The following is a 17,545-nucleotide window of genomic DNA, read 5'->3' on the forward strand; positions in this document are numbered from 1 at the left end:
CTCAGGGAGATGTCGGCGGCTCTTTCTATTCCTTTAGAGTCCGACTCTAAAAAGTCCCAGGCCTTTCTGGATGCCTTGGATTTTGAACAACCTCACAAAGAATTTCTCAAGTTACCCGTCCATGACATACTGCGGGAAACTTTTTATAAAAACTGGGAGAATCCAGTCACCGTCCCCGGAGCCCCTCGTAAACAAGATAGTCTATACAGGGTCATCCCAATTCCGGGTTTTGACAAACCTCAATTACCCCATGAGTCTCTCCTAGTTGAGTCTACATTAAAGAAAACTCAGGGCTCCAGTGTTTATGCCTCCACCCCTCCTGGCAGAGAAGGCAAAACGATGGATAAGTTTGGCAAACGCCTTTATCAAAATGCGATGCTGGCCAATAGGGTGAACAATTACACATTTTATATGAAGCATCTTGTACAACAACTATCCGCCCTACAAAAATACATCCCTGAACGCAAAGTTCCACTCTTTCAACAACAAATTTCCAGCCTCCTTCAAATGCGGAAATTCATGGTGCGCTCTATTTATGATTCATTTGAGCTGACCTCCCGAGCATCTGCCCTAGCTGTTGCCATGCGGCGTCTGGCCTGGCTGAGGGTATCTGATCTGGACATCAACCACCAAGACCGCCTAGCTAAAGCACCCTGTCTTGGGGATGAACTTTTTGGGGAGCCCCTGGATTCAACCACCCAGAAGCTCTCAGCCCATGAGACCAGATGGGACACTCTGGTGAAACCTAAAAAGAAGGCTCCACCTGCTCATCCTTACAGACCACAGTCTTCTTACCAGTGCAGGTTCTCGGCCAGACCTCTCAACCCGCCCCAGCAGCAGCCTTGGAGACCTCGTCAGCAACAACACACTCAAGCTCGCTCTCAATCTCACCAACCTGCCAAGCCTCTTCGTCTGTCAAAACCATCACAGCCCTTTTGACTCCTTTCTCCAGGGCATAGCCAGTCTCCCACCATCATTACCTCTCCCCCAACCAATCGGAGGACGCCTCCAACTCTTCCTCAACCGTTGGGAGGTCATCACATCAGACCTGTGGGTCCTCAACATCATTCGCCACGGCTACTCTCTCAACTTCCAGACTCTTCCACCAGACAATCCTCCAATAGAGTCTGCGTCTCACTCCTCCCAGTCCCTTCTCCTCCTAAGGGAGGTCCAATCCCTCCTTCTTCTCAATGCCATCGAAGAGGTTCCCACAGACCAAAGGGGTCAGGGATTCTACTCCCGCTACTTCCTAGTTCCCAAGAAGACAGGAGACCTTCGTCCCATCCTCGATCTCCGGGACCTCAACAAGTACCTGGTCAAGGAAAAGTTCAGAATGCTCTCCCTGGCCACGCTTTATCCTCTTCTCTCTCAACACGACTGGCTATGTTCCCTGGACCTCAAAGAGGCCTACACTCACATTCCAATCCATCTGCATTCACGTCGCTACCTCCGATTTCAGATACAGCACTGCCACTATCAGTACAAAGTGCTACCCTTTGGCCTCGCATCATCGCCCAGGGTGTTCACCAAGTGCCTTATTGTGGTGGCAGCCTTTCTCAGGTCTCACAACCTCCAGGTGTTCCCCTACTTGGACGATTGGTTGGTAAAAGCACCTACATCTCCACTTGTGCTACAAGCCACTCAGCACACCATCTCCTGGGGTTCGAGATCAACTACCCCAAGTCGCATCTGCTTCCCACACAGCGACTTCAGTTCATTGGAGCCGTTCTCGACACCACTCTGATGAGGGCGTTTCTCCTCTCCGACCGCCAACGGACCCTGCTCCACCTCTGCCGTCAGGTGCTCCTTCGTCACTCCATTCCAGCTCGGCAGATGATGGTCCTCCTGGGCCACATGGCCTCGACGGTCTATGTGCTTCCTCTGGCGCGACTCTACCTCAGGACACCTCAATGGATTCTAGCCAACCAATGGTCACAGACCACGGATCCTCTTTCTCATCCCATCTCTGTGACATCGTCTCTTCAGCAATCTCTTCAATGGTGGTTGAACTCCTCCAATCTTTCCAGGGGTCTGCTCTTTCATCTACCCCCTCACTCCATGATCATAACCACAGATGCCTCCCCCTATGCATGGGGAGCTCACCTGGGAGAACTTCGCACTCAGGGACTCTGGACCCCTCAGGAGCGTCAACATCACATCAATTTCCTGGAACTCCGGGCCATGTTCTATGCCCTCAAGGCCTTCCAGCACCTTCTCTACCCTCAGGTTATACTCCTGTGTACAGATAACCAAGTCGCCATGTACTACATAAGCAAGGCGGCACCGGATCTCCCCTCCTCTGTCAGGAGGCCATCCGCATCTGGACCTGGGCCACGGCCCGCAGCCTCTTCCTCAAGGCTGTCTATATCCAGGGCGAACAGAACTCCCTGGCCGACAATCTCAGCCGCATCCTTCAACCTCACGAGTGGACCCTGGATCCTCCCACACTCCGCTCCATTTTTGCTCAGTGGGGCACTCCTCAGGTGGACCTCTTTGCAGCTCCTCACAACCATCAGCTACCCCAGTTCTGTTCCAGACTCTTCTCTCCTCATCGTCTGGCCCCAGATGCATTCCTGCTCAACTGGACGGATCGGTTCCTCTATGCCTTTCCTCCACTGCCTCTGATGTTGCGGACATTGTTCAAACTACGCAGGGACAGAGCAACCATGATTCTCATCGCCCCTCGGTGGCCTCGTCAACATTGGTTCTCCCTCCTGCTCCTGCTCAGCGCCAGGGAACCCATTCCTCTTCCTGTGTTTCCTACTCTACTTACACAGCAGCATCAGTCTCTACTGCATCCCAATCTGTCTTCGCTCCACCTGACAGCTTGGTTTCTCTCGGGCTGACCTCTCCAGAAAATTTGTCTCAGCCTGTCCGTCGTATTTTGGATGCCTCCAGGAGACCAGCCACCCTCCAGTGCTACTATCAGAAGTGGACCCGGTTCTCCTCTTGGTGTCTACTACATCACCACGATCCCAACTCATTGGCGGTGGAAACTGTTCTGGACTATTTGCTCTCTCTATCCGATGCTGGACTCAAGTCCACCTCGATCAGAGTCCACCTCAGTGCCATCACTGCGTTTCATGAGCTTATCCTTGGAAAACCTCTCACGGCTCACCCTCTGGTTTCCCGGTTCATGAGAGGCCTCTTCAATGTCAAACCACCTCTGAAGCCTCCTCCAGTCGTCTGGGACCTGAATGTGGTTCTATCGGCTCTCATGAAACCTCCGTTTGAGCCTCTTGCCACGACCTCCCTCAAATTTCTTACATGGAAGGTGCTTTTCCTCATTGCCATCACCTCTGCAAGGAGGGTTAGTGAGTTGCATGCACTGGTTGCTGACCCACCTTTCACTGTTTTTCACCATGACAAGGTGGTTCTGCGTACCCATCCGAAATTCCTCCCCAAGGTGGTCTCGGATTTTCATCTTAACCAGTCCATTGGGTTACCTGTCTTTTTCCCAAAACCCCATTCTCATCCTGGGGAACAGGCACTGCACACGCTGGACTGTAAGCGTGCCCTTGCTTATTACCTTGACTGCACCAGGGCTCACTGCTCGTCTCCTCAGCTCCTTTTGTCCTTCGACCCTAACCGTCTAGGTCGTCCTGTCTCCAAACGGACGCTTTCCAACTGGCTTGCTGCCTGCATTGCGTTCTGTTATGCTCGGGCCGGTCTCTCAATGGAAGGTGCTGTCACGGCCCACAGGGTCAGAGCTATGGCTGCTTCTGTGGCTTTCCTCCGTTCCACGCCCATCGAGGAAATCTGCAAGGCTGCCACTTGGTCCTCAGTTCACACATTCACTACTCACTACTGTCTGGATACCTTCTCCAGGCGGGATGGGCACTTCGGCCAATCTGTGTTACACAATTTATTTTCCTAATGGCCAACCATCCCTCCTCCCTCTCTGTTAGCTTGGAGGTCACCCATGCGTTAAGAATATGCTGCCTGCTTGTCCTGGGATAAAGCACAGTTACTTACCGTAACAGGTGTTATCCAGGGACAGCAGGCAGATATTCTTACGACCCACTCACCTCCCCGGGTTGGCTTCTTAGCTGGCTTATCTTAACTGGGGACTACGCACTCCTCCGTCGGGCGGGAAGGCACTCGCGCATGCGCGGTGCGGCCAACTAGAACTTTCTAGTAAAAAGTGTCCGTACCGGGGCTCCGTCAGTGACGTCACCCATGCGTTAAGAATATCTGCCTGCTGTCCCTGGATAACACCTGTTACGGTAAGTAACTGTGCTTTGTGGACTCTGCTGATCTTTCATGTGTAGTTGTGCTGTGCTGTAAACCAGGTCGAAAGTGTAGTGAGATTATATTGTTTGGTTTTTCAAAGGGCTTGTGTTGTGTTTGCATGAAAATAATTGAAGTCATTGAGGGGGGACTATGCCCAGCTCATATTAATAGGAAAAAAACCCAGTTTAGAACTATTAAAAAATGCTGAAATACGGTAGCTAAGAAAAATGTTTAAAAAATGCTAGGAGGCTCATAATCGAAACTTATGTCTAAAAACTCGCCCACATCGGCACTTGGACAATCTAAACGGCAGGTTGTCCCAAGTGCCAATAATCAAAACGGCTTTTTAGACGTTTCCAGGTTGACTCGAATATAAGTCGGGCAGCTTAATATTCAAGTGCCCTCCCCTGTCAGGCTCTGCACTCAGCCTCCTCCCCTGTCAGGCTCTGCACCCAGCCCCCCCTCCCTCCCAGGCTCTGCACCCTGCCCGTCGTACCTCCGACGATCCCTGGTGGTCCAGAGGTGCAGCGGGCAGGAGCAAGCTTTCCACGTTCCTGCCCTGCTGCTAACCCAGCCGGTCGGTGGCTGCCACAATTTCTGGTTTCTTCGGCCACTGAGCAGCACCGAGCAGGAGCGCACTTTGGTGGTGCTGCTCGGCGCCGAGCGACTTCCTGTCTCGCTCCCGGGAATTCTCGCAGGGCAGGGAGGAGGGGCAGGGTGCAGAGCCTGGCGGCGGCCTGCAATAAGTCTGGGAGGGGAACGCTGGCCCAAATATAAACCAGGAATTTCATATTTGGGCCAATTTTTTGGCCCAAAAAATCCTGGTTTATATTCAAGTATGCTGTATATGGTAATCCTGGAATGTAATTTGTTTTTCTATGCACTTTTCCTCCCTTCCTCCTCTCCCCCCACCATTTTACTAACTCTTCATGTTTGTTGATTATTTCTTCTTTTTGCTTGTCTCTGCTATTCTGCCATAAAACTATTTTGAGAATGGCAGTGTATCAAATAACAAATTTAATGGAGGGTCCCAGAATTTTACAAGGAGGTAGACTCCAGCAAAGGGTTCGGTGTACAGCAGTGGTCTCAAACCCGCGGCCCGGGGGCCACATGCGGCCCACCAGGTACTATTTTGAGGCCCTTGTATGTTTATCATAATCATAAAACTAAAATAAAATAGTTTCTTGATCATATGTCTCTTTAGCTATAAATGACAATATTATTATTAAGACTTAGCCAAAAGGAAAGATTTATAAACTATAAAGAGTTTTACCTCATTTCTTTAAGACATTAACTATTTTTTTTCTGCGGCCCTCCAAGGACCTACAAATCCAACATGTGGCCCTGCAAAGGGTTTGAGTTTGAGACCACTGGTGTACAGTCTGAACATTTCTGACTTAATGTTTGAAGTGAAATCCACCACTCTCCTCTATACCCATTTCCAAATTAGGATGTTTCGTGTAAACATATTGTACAGTCTTATTCTGAATTGTTCAGATTTTTAATGGCACCCAAGAATCTAAAGATTTTAAATATGTACTTGAGATGTGCCTTGACATCTTCCTTACCACGCATCCAGCACTGTGCACATTTTAAGAAAGAAAGCAAGTGCACAACCCAGGTTCAGAGAAGTACAGATAATGAAATGAGTCGTCTTTATGGTAGCATTTGTGGACTGTAGTGCTGTCCTGAAGCGTTGAGTGGAAGTTGACTGCTTACATGATTTCCCCGAAATCCATTTCCTGTCTTACGCTTTCTTCACAGCTTTGAAGAGCCCGGCTGCATTCCATGAGCAGATTAAGAGCTTGGAACGAGCCCGGGTAAGGAGATCCGCTTTAGAGATGATATATTCATTAAAAAGAAGCACCTCTCTGTACAGCCCCTCTTGAAATATTTTGTAATGTTGACACTACATCAGTATTCAAAGAGATAATTGTCTCTTTTTGAAAAGTGACTTGGGAAAAGGTGTGCAGAAATCTTTTTTTTTTTTTGTATGTGTGTGTGTTTAAATCTTTATTGATTTTCAAACTTTGATACTGCAATACAATTGGTAAATCATCAATACTGCATAAAACACACTAATAACTATACAATTATTACATTAAACAATCATTTACTCCCATCCTCATCTTAATTATTGATACAATAATACATATGATGTGATTTCAATATTATAATTAAATAATTTAATTCCTCGACGTACATTTCCCTCCCCCCACCCTCCCTGGATGTGTAAAGAAATCTAATGAAAAGAGGAGAAACATGACCCTTAACTGTAATGCAACAAAAGTAGTCAATGGACTCCATACATCATTAAAGGACTTACTAGTCCCCAAACGTTCCACCATCATTCTTTCATACTTATATGTGGTACACAAATTTACCCACCAAAAAAGTATAATTAATCCTATCATGGTTCTTCCAATTATGTGTGATTGTTGAACACCTATTCCTGTCATGATCAGGAAAAGGCGACTTTTATACTTGTCTAAAGTAGGTTTAACATGAAGTAACGTACCACAATTTACAGCCTCATAGGATAAGGGGATAAATGACCCAAGAATGAGATTTATTTGTCCCCAAATTGACTTCCAGAAACTAAGTATCAGTGGACAAAAATATAACAGATGATCCAAAGTCCCTATATTAATATGACAAAGCCAGCATCTATTAGATTTAGAATTATCCATTTTTTGTAATCGAACTGGGGTCCAAAAATCCTATGTAATAAAAATAACCATGTTTGTCTCATAAATGCTGACGCTGTACATTTCAACCTCCAAATCCAAATTCGTGGCCAACGAGACACAGAAATATACTGTTTTATCTCGATTCTCCAAATATCTCTTAAGACTATTTTTTTGGCTTCTTATTTAAAAATTCAGAAATCAATTTGTACCACTGGGCGACCTGATGCCCTACTAGATCTGTCTGGTAGCAAAGGATCTGCAAGCTGTAATAAGTTTTTAAGTTTTTCCATTCAGGGAACCCACTCTGAATAGCCTGCTTCAACTGCAACCACCTATACTGTTGGGACTTTAAAATGCCAAATGATTGTTGCAGCCCAGAAATCTGTTCTTACTATTAACTTGGGTGCTTTTTCCATGAAATTCAGAAGCATGCATGTAAATGCACCCTTTCCTTAGGGCTCCTTTTACTAAGCTGCGATAGTGTTTTTAGTGCGCACAGAATTGCCGGTTGCGCCAAACCCACGCTACATGGCTAGAACTAATGCCAGCTCAATGCTGGTGTTAGCGTCTAGCGTGCACTAAAAACCACTATCGCAGCTTAGTAAAAGGAGTCCTAAGTCTTACCCTGTAAATGCCTCCTCAATATTATGGCTAGGTAGTGCTTCATTTCTGTTCCCATGAATGCCACTTTGATAATTCTCTACACTTTTCTGCATGGAAACTGTTTAATACTGTACTAGTGATTATAGTGCTGTTGAGGGTTTTGTGGTGCTTCTGTTGAGCGCACTATTTTGTTGCATTTTGTTCTTTGTATTTGAGAAGTGTTTAAATAAAGAATTTTTTAAAAAATGCTCTTAAGAGTCCAGCATTTATGGCAAAGTAACCAAGCTATAATTTTCTGATATTTAAGAAAATAACATCCTTCACCATACAGATGTTTTTGAAAATACTCCTTTTAGTAGAACTGAAAAGGTTTTATATGTTGTTCATATAGATTTGTGCGGAATAGCCACGTCATTTGATACTTTGTCACTGTTTGATTAGAACGTTTTAAATCCTAAAAATGGCAGAGACTGTGTTTATAGCATGGGAAGGGAGGGGGAGAAGACCAGCCATTGCGCAACAGTGACATCTTGTGGCCAGAATTGGGGAGCACATATACAGGATTCCAAAAAATATAATGGCTAATTGTAATAATTATGGTGCTGTAGATGCCACTTCTGATTGAGTAGAGTAGAAAGAAGGAAAGGAGTAGAAAGAAGATGCAATTGACTTGTGGAGAGTAACATGCCTACTGAACTTGCATTTTCTGCACCTATTTTATGGCTGTTGTACAGTATATTGTATAATGTCACATATGCACCTGCTGGGTTTTATAAAGTAATAGTATAGGTGTGAAAGAACACACATATATATAGGCACTAGAAGTTATTCTCAGCCTTTCTTCCACTTTGAAACACCCGACAGACAATGTGAGCACTGCCATTTGTGGTTGAACGGGGGGAAAAAAAAATCCCTTATATATTATTTGTTATTGCTGAAAATGATGCAAAAAAATAATGTGTTTAATTTCATAGCCATTAGAATTTTAACTGTTCAGTAAACCTAATGACCATTCCTAGGGATGGAGTCCCTGTTGTCTCCTAGTACAGCATAAAACACTTTGGGCTCCTTTTATGAAGGTGCGCTAGCGTTTTTAGTGCACGCACCGGATTAGCGTGCGCTATAGTGCGCGCAAGCCAAAAAACTACCGCCTGCTCAAGAGGAGGCTATTCCGCGCGTTAAGGCCCTAACGCGCCTTCGTAAAAGGAGCCCTTTGTAAAGGGCACAGTTGCAAATATTTTTCCAGTCGCTGTGTGTGACTTATATTGTCTTTCTTTCAGACTGAAAATTTTCTGAAACACAAGATTCGCAGCAGACCTGATCGCTCTGAACTTGTCAGGATGCATATTTTGGAAGGTAAAGTTCCTTCATATAGTGTGAGTGCAGAGGGCCTCTTTCTCTGGGTATGAAAAGGTACCTTTCGCAGCTGGATATTATAATGACCCTTTTAGGCAAATGACTTAAGAGACAAACTTTCAGTCCTTGCATGTAACGTGCAGGCTCTTTAAACAAGGGATTGTCCTTTGAAGCATCCTAACTTCAACTGCAGTACAATCACTCTTAGTTTTTTAAATTTTTGTCGGTTGAAGATTATCTAAGGCTAGATTCTTGAAGAAAAATCTAGAAAATTCTGGAGTGTCCAAAGCTTCATCCTTGATGATATACACTTACGAGGGAACTCTCTATATGGCGTCCAAAGATCTGTGCTGAAATTTGAACGCATGCCTAAGCTGAGCATGCGACGTAATTGATCAATAAGCCCTTAACTACCAATAATTGGATGTTGGCACCCAAATATTGCAGTTGATTGGCAGCAATTAGAATTTGCGCATGCAACTGACTGCATACTTTCATAGCGTGCATCTGAAAAGAGGGCATGTCGGGGACATTATGAAAAGTTGCGAGTTGCACACGGAATTACAGAACTTTGCCTAAGCGTGCCTAACTTGGATACTGGCATTTGCAACTTGTTTCAGCAGGCGTAAGTCCAGTGCCAAAAATTTTAAGTGCGGGATCCGCACCTAAGTGCTATTCTATATAAGGCATGCACCTTTTATAGAACTGTGCTTAGCGACATATTTTTTGGTGCCTAAGTTTTACGCCATTTATAGAATTTCCTGCATAGTAACTTTTATGTTGTCCTCTGCCTAAGAGAAAGACGCTGCATTTGAATGGCTTCATATTTGTCTGTGGTTCTAAGAGTCATAGAAGATGTAGCTAAGCAAAGCCTCACTAGAATTAGTACTTATAAAACCATTCTGAAAAAAAGTCAGCAGTTTAAAGCAAGACTTCCCAAACTTGTCCTGGGGACTGGCTAGGTGTACCTCTAGCAGAAAGCTGGGCTCTGAGATAGAGAATGACACGGTGGTGGTTACCCGCATTTAGCTGCGGGTAACCCGCCAAAACGGTGACCCAAAAAAATGGTCACCGCGAGTTCGGGGACGAGGCCATTCACCGCCCCGTGGAGCGGTGAATGGTAGCACGGGGCGGTGAACAAGGAGTGAACGCGCGGTGAACGAGCGTTCGATCCGGCAGCCCACTCTCTCCTGCCGGTCGTCCATGCATCTCCTTCCCTCCTTTTCCCTTACCTTTTCTTCTTGAAACTGGCGATTTCTATAAGGCTATGAGCTGTATTACAGCCGGAGTCTTGAAGTCGCGTCGCGTTGCCTGCTGGTAAAAGTCTCCTCTGACGCAACTTCCTGTTTCTGGTTGCATCGGAGGAGACTTTTCTAGCAGGCAACCCGACGCGACTTCAAAGCTCCGGCTGTAATACAGCTCGTAGCCTTATAGAAATCGCCAGTTTTAAGAAGAAAAGGTAAGGGAAAAGGAGGGAGGGAGGGAAATGCACGGCTGGCCGGCGGGAGGGAGCTGCTGGACCGCGTGAAAGGTGCTGGGGGTGGGGGGATGGAGAGGAGAAGACAGGGACGGGGCGGTGAAAGAGACAGCGGGGTGGTGACGGGGCGGTGAAAGGGACAGCGGGGACGGGGCGGTGCAGAGGATGGTGGTCCGGGACGGGGCGGTGACGGGGACATAATTTTCCCCGTGTCATTCTCTACTCTGAGATTACTCTGTGTTAGGGTTAGCAGATTTTCCATTTGGAAATTCCAGACCCCTGGACCCGCCCTCAAGCCCAGCCAGTTCCACCCATCCCCACTCCGTCACATGCACAGATGTCCTCCTGTCCGACGCGATGTGGAGGAAAGTTTTTCAAAACCCAGACAAAATGTCGGGTTTTGAAAAGCCGTCCAGACCTCAGGACATATCCGTGGAAATCTGGACCTCTGGTAACCCTACTCTGTGTGCATTGGAGATTCAGCTTATGCCAATCAATCTCATGTTTATTCATGTGATAGTTTGAAAATCTGACTGGCTTGGGATTACCCAAGGTGCATTTGGGAGTCAGGGGTTTAGTGTTGTTATTCTTCTCTTACCTGGATAAAACCCTTTTTCATATCTAGATTGCTCAAATACTCACTGGAATTGACTGCAGACTCATAAGTGACCCAGACTGGCCACTATTGGAGACATGGTTCAAGCACTGATAGATGGACTTTTATGTTCTTACGATTACAAGTGTTTCTTTTAGAAGCATCTTGAGTAAATTGTGGCATTTACACATGTAGGTTTCATGCATATGTAAATGGTGATTTCAGAAAGCTGCTATTTACATGTGGAGATCCACAACACACTGATTTCAAGGGGACATGGAGATGCATGACATGAGAAGGACAAAATCTTCACATGTAGTCCGTATAGAAACATAGAAACATAGAAAAAAGCAGCAGAAAAGGGCTATAGCCCACCAAGTCTGCCCATTCCAAGTATCCCCTCCCCTGAATTTACTCCCTTAAAGATCCCACGTGAGTATCCCATTTTCTCTTAAAATCCGTCACGCTGCTGGCCTTTATCACCTGGAGTGGGAGTCTGTTCCAATGATCCACTACTCTTTCGGTGAAGAAGTACTTCCTGGAGTCGCCATGAAACTTCCCTCCCCTGATCTTCAGCGGATGCCCTCTGGTGGTCGAGGGTCCCATGAGCCAGAAGATATCATCTTCTGACTCGATGCGTCCCGTGATGTACTTATATGTTTCAATCATATCTCCCCGTTCTCTTCTTTCCTCAAGTGAATACAGCCGCAATTTTTTAAATCTTTCTTCATACGTGAGATCCTTGAGCCCCAAGACCATCCTGGTGGCCGTTCGCTGAACCGACTCGATCCTCAGCATGTCCTTTCGGTAGTGTGGTCTCCAAAACTGAACACAGTACTCCAAGTGAGACCTCACCATGGCTCTGTACAATGGCATCATAACTTCAGGTCTCCTGCTGACGAAACCTCTGCGGATACACCCCATCATTTGTCTTGCCCTGAAGGAAGCCTTCTCCACTTGATTGGCAACCTTCATGTCCTCACTAATGATCACCCCTAGGTCGCGTTCCGCCGTGGTCCTAACCAAGATCTCACCATTTAGTACATAAGTTCTACGCGGGTTTCTCTTACCTAGGTGCATTATCTTGCATTTTTTAGCATTGAAGCCTAGCTGCCAAGTAGTTGACCATTGTTCCAGCAACAGTAGGTTGTGTGTCATATTATCAGATAATAAGCTTTTGCCTACTATGTTGCAAAGTTTGGCGTTGTCAGCGAACAGTGATACCCTTCCTCTAAGTCCTTGCGTCATATCTCTTATGAATAAGTTAAATAGAATCGGGCCCAGGACCGAGCCCTGCGGCACTCCACTGATCACGTCCGATGCTTCGGATGGGGTACCGTTCACCACCACCTTCTGAAGTCTACCGCTCAGCCAATCCCCAACCCATGTAGTTAGAGTGTCTCCTAATCCTATCGATTTCAGCTTGTTCAGTAATCTTCGATGAGGGACGCTATCAAATGCTTTACTGAAGTCCAAATATACCAAGTCCAGTGACTCTCCGGCGTCCAGTTCTCCGGCGTCCAGTCCAGTCAAAAAAGCTAATCAGATTAGATTGGCAGGATCTACCCTGGGTGAACCCGTGTTGGTGTGGATCACGCAGTTTTTCTTCATCTAGGATTGTGTCAAGATTCTGTTTGATCAGTGTTTCCATGAGTTTACACACTATAGACGCGAGACTCACTGGTCTGTAGTTTGCTGTCTCTGTCCTGCAGCCCTTTTTGTGGAGTGGGATTACGTTGGCGGTTTTCCAGTCCAAGGGGACCCTTCCTGTGCTTAGGGAAAGATTGAAAAGAACAGATAATGGTTCTGCTAGGACTTCCCTTAACTCCCTGAGCATTCTGGGGTGTAGGTTATCCGGTCCCATGGCTTTGTTTACTTTGAGTCTTGATAGTTCGTCATAGACGCTATTGGGCGTAAATTCGAAATCTTGAAACGGGTCTATCTCCCGTCTGCAGCTGTGGACCAGCTCCCGGTGCTTCGCGGGTGAACACTGAACAGAAGTATTTGTTTAGTAGTTCTGCCTTCTCAGAATCTGATTCCGCAAAGTTACCGTCCGATTGCTTCAAGCGTACTATCCCATCTTTTAAGAAAGATTTATCTCCTTTCTTAATTTTCCGTGCTAGCTCTTCCTCCATTCGGAGTTTGGCTTCTCTGACTGCTGTTTTGACAGCTTTAGATCTGTCTAGATAGTCCTCTTTCGCCCCCTCTCTGCCTAAATGTTTGTAGGTGATAAATGCGTCTTTTTTCTGTTTGACTAGGTCTGAAATTTCTTTACTGAACTATTGGGGTCTTTTGTTTCTCCTGCGTTTACTTACTGTCTTTATGTATCGGTCTGTTGCTTCGTGTAGGATGGACTTCAGAGACGACCACATATCCTCCACATTGTCAGATATTGCTTGTTTAGCTCCTGATGGACAAAATCTCCCATGCGGTTGAAGTCTGTGCCTCTAAAGTTGAGAACCCTTGTTGCTGTGTTTGTCTTAGGGAAATGTATCTATCGAGAAAATACCCCTGCCATGTTTTTCACCAGTTCAGAGCCACGTAGAAATTTTGCAAAAATGTTTACTCCAGCCAGGGCTTTACACAAGGGATTAAGGGAAAAATTTGCCTTAATCCTCCATTGTTTATTTCTGGCTCCAAAGTGAAAATAGGAATTGTGGCCTCAGTGCTTAATTGATTGCAATTACATGTCTAGGTTTGTAACTTGGGGCAGATCACAAAATGGCTGCCCCCAGTGTGGAAGCTGCCAAGTTTGTGCCATTGATTTTTAAATGTATATTTTTGTAAATGGCTGTGTGCGTCTCAGTAGGGCACCCGAATATGGGAACCTTATATAGAATTCAGGGGATATCGTACAATACCAGTGCTAAATATTCACTTACACACATGTGCTGTCAACATGCACAAGAACAAAGACCAATAAGTCCCACAAAAAATGGAGAACCAAACAAACAAAAAATATAGAGCCAGAGGTCTGGATGAGAATAAATATATTTAGCAGGCAATATAAATATTCTCAAATGAAATATGGTATAATCAAGAAGGGACCCAAAACGGTCTGTGTTTCAGCATGTGATGCCTTCTTCAGGAGTCCTTTATGAAAGCACTCGGAGAGTATTTTCATTTGGGGAAAGCTAAAAACTAGTCTTACACCGCTAATTCATAGATTTTCAGTTGCTTCCTTGGGGAGGGGAACTTATCAGCAGTTACTCAGGAGGAAGCAACTGAAAATCAATGAATTAACGGAGTAGGACTAGCTTTTAGCTTTCCCCAAATGAATCCCTGAAGAAGGCATCGAGTGCCGAAACACAGACCTTGTTAGGTACCTTCTTGATCATACACCATATTTCATTTGAGACTGTTTATATTGCCTGCTGAATAGATTAGTTCTCATCCAGATCTCCATTCTGTAAATATGCACCCACAATTGGTACCCATCCTTAGGCACCCTGTTACTGAATGAGAGAAACTACGGCTAAATGTTGTCACTATCCATATGAACCAGAAAAAAAGTGGGGAAGGGACCACTGTGTGGAATACATCTATTTAAAATATCAAACAAATTTCAATTAAAATCACACAAATATATAGGTAAAACGTGGCAGGCTTATAAAGTCCTTTGTAATAAAACATATACTGGGTCCCAACACGGACCGTGTTTTGGCCACAACGGCCTTCTTCAGGAGTGTAAAAAAAATAGCCCAGTAGATGATGCCAAATAACATACAATCAAACAAAAAATGAGGTTGCTTGCAGTAAAAAATCACGAGGTTCCTTCCACCTGGCATATAAAATAAACACAAGCTCAAAATGATGCTGTGATAAAAGTCCATATGGCCAGTGACAGTCATTGCTGTCCACATATATATCCATCCAGAGAGCAGCACTCAATATATGGAATACATTCAAGTGCCATAGTTGACATTAAAAAAAAAAAAAAAAAATTCTGACCACAGCATTTGAATATTGGCCTGTTTGCTACCATTTGCTTTCAGATGGGAGAAGGGTTCATAATGAAAAGGGTTGCTGACTTCTAATTGCTTATGGATTTCCTCTGTGCTGATTATTTAATAAAGTTTCTCTTTCAGGCATGCCTATGTTCTTTAGTGTGGATAGTCCTTACAAAAATAGAAAAATACTGCTAAAAACAGATGAAATATCCACTCCATATCCATGAGGGTTGGAAAACATTGACTGTATAACCAGTCATAATTTCCATTCCTTTCCGTTGGCTTCAGCCAAGACTGAAAATAATTTATGACTGTATATCCATGGTAATTTTACAACCCATGGATGCTGCAGTGAAGTTGGAGAAGGCTATAATAACCATTTGATTATTTGTTTGTGATAACTACAAAGGAAATGATATCAGACTGAAAAGTTCTTGGCCTGGTCTAGTGCTTTTCAACTTGCACTAGAGATAGCAAGCTTATTAAAAAAAAAAAAAAAAATCTTTTAAAAATGTCTCTCGTCATCTCCTTCCCTCTATCCTTTTAGAGACGGCTGCAGAGCCTTCCCTCCAAGCAACTCAGATGAAGCTAAAGAGAGCCCGCCTGGCTGATGACTTAAATGAAAAGATTGCTCAGCGGCCTGGCCCGATGGAACTGGTAGAAAAGAACATTCTTCCTGTAGACTCCAGTGTGAAGGAAGCCATTATAGGCGAGTGCCAGAGCTGCAGTTCACATGTGTTAGTCAAAGCCTCTGGTTTCCTGCAGAATATGATTGAGAGAGCCTGGGACAAAGGGTTGGGACATTGTGTGGAGGTGGTCAAAATACTTCAACATTTATCTAAGGTTTTATGTCATTCAAAAGGCACAAAACGAATGCATTTTTTTAATGAAAGAGAATTAATTTTGGAAACTCTCAAAGTTAAGCAAATTAACCCTCAGTGCTCATTGTGTTCTTCGGGATCCTTAGTTCACTCTGCAGTGAGAGAAGCAGAACTGGGCAAAAATGTGGAAAAGGAAACTAGAAAGCTTATAAATCAGTTCGCTCACTGAAGTTTGGAAATCACACATTGTTTCTCAGCACCTGCACAGAAAAGTTGCAAGTAATTCCTTGTGCAACAAAGACTTTTGTACATAAGAGCCTTCTTAAAGGAGGGGGTGTAAGCATAGGAGCCAACTTTTCAAAATGATTGGGGGGTGCTCAAAAGTCCCGCCCCAGACCCCGCCAAGCTCCACCCCTTGACCCTACCCCCATAATAATAGTACTAATTGCAATGCCATTCATTTTTCATATATACATGCAATATAATCTTATTAAGCGTTCGTAATGGTTAACCACAAAATAAAAACTACACTGTATGCTTCTCACACATTCTCACCTGGCCTTGATCAGACATGCAGAATACAGATAACCCCAATGCAAATATAGGACTGCAGACTAGAGAATGACAGGGTGGCTGTTACCCGCGGCTAGCCGCGGATAACCCGTTGAAACGGTGGGGGAGGGGGGGAATGCTCACTGCGGGCATGGGGACAAGGCCATCCACCGCCCTGTGGAGCGGTGAATGGCCTTGTCCCCACAGATAATAAGGGAGGGAACACGCGTGGTCACCGATGGCACGCGGCCCCCCTCCCTCCTTCCTGTCTACCGAATCTATTCCCCTCCCCCTTACCTTCGTGGCACGTTGGTGGAGTGGGTTGCTCAGGCCGGCCAAGCCTGCCTGCCTGCAGTCGCGTATGTGTGGGCGGAGGCTTCTCCTCTGACGCAACTTTGGTCAGGCCGGCTTGAGCGGCTTGCTTTGCTGACGTGCCGCGAAGGTAAGGGGGGGAGGGAGGGGGATAGATTGGCAATGTGTATTCACACCATTTGCTTTTCATGCCAATCTTCAAAGTTTTCAATTTGTTTTTAAATATTTCTCCTCCAATTGTGGACTCAACCAAGTGAGCTGGAAGCTTTCACAAACCTGGCTATCTCCACAGATGCACTGGCTGCATATCAATCCCCTTCTTGCGGCATGCTTTGGAAATCAAGAGCAAGCTTCTCTTTTCTCCATTGTCATAGGAGGTAGTTAAATAAAACGATTTTTGCAAAGCTTGAGCTACGACATGATGAAGTCTACAAGGCAGAGTTTGGGTAGAGAGTGGTAGAATTTACAAGTATGCATGTAAGTTATAAACTATGCTAACCTCTGTGAGAACTTTAAATTTACAGGCACAATCATAATTATATCTGCTTGAAAGCCTGTGTAAATGTCCACAGTGGCATAGTAAGGAGGGTGTATGTGTGTGAGATTTATGCATGATTTTTTTTGAAACACATAATAGCTTAAAAGTATGGAGGATTCAGCAATGATTGGGTGGTGAGGTGGTCGGGGGTTTCCTCTGTGTTACCCCTCCGTGTCTCTGAGCTAATCTTCACATATGTAAAGCTTTCTTTAACAAAAGTTCCTTCTACATCTATCTTTGGCATTAACTTTTAACATTCAACTTTCTTCCATTTTTCTGCTTTCTTCTCAAAATCTGTCTTCTTTTCCATGTCTTGCTTTTCCCATCTATCCATGTGTACCGTCTTCTCCCTCTTTCTTATTCCCCTATTTCCATCTATCCATAGGAAGCATTTCTTTCATCTTTTTCCTGTTCCCTC

At 45.1% G+C, this 17,545-nt stretch overlaps 1 protein-coding gene across 6 annotated transcripts in view; it reads left to right on the plus strand.

The window, feature by feature from the left end:
• Positions 1 to 17,545, plus strand: part of MRTFB (myocardin related transcription factor B) — a 350,028-nt gene that overhangs the window by 269,142 nt on the left and 63,341 nt on the right. For all 6 annotated transcript variants that reach the window (XM_033963305.1, XM_033963307.1, XM_033963304.1 and 3 more), the window contains 3 exons: positions 5,998 to 6,053; positions 8,807 to 8,882; positions 15,452 to 15,613. In XM_033963305.1, the coding sequence (XP_033819196.1) occupies positions 5,998 to 6,053; positions 8,807 to 8,882; positions 15,452 to 15,613 (294 nt within the window). The remainder of the gene's footprint in view (positions 1 to 5,997; positions 6,054 to 8,806; positions 8,883 to 15,451; positions 15,614 to 17,545) is intronic.

Source organism: Geotrypetes seraphini, chromosome 11 (assembly GCF_902459505.1).
Source record: "Geotrypetes seraphini chromosome 11, aGeoSer1.1, whole genome shotgun sequence".
NCBI lineage: Eukaryota > Metazoa > Chordata > Amphibia > Gymnophiona > Dermophiidae > Geotrypetes > Geotrypetes seraphini.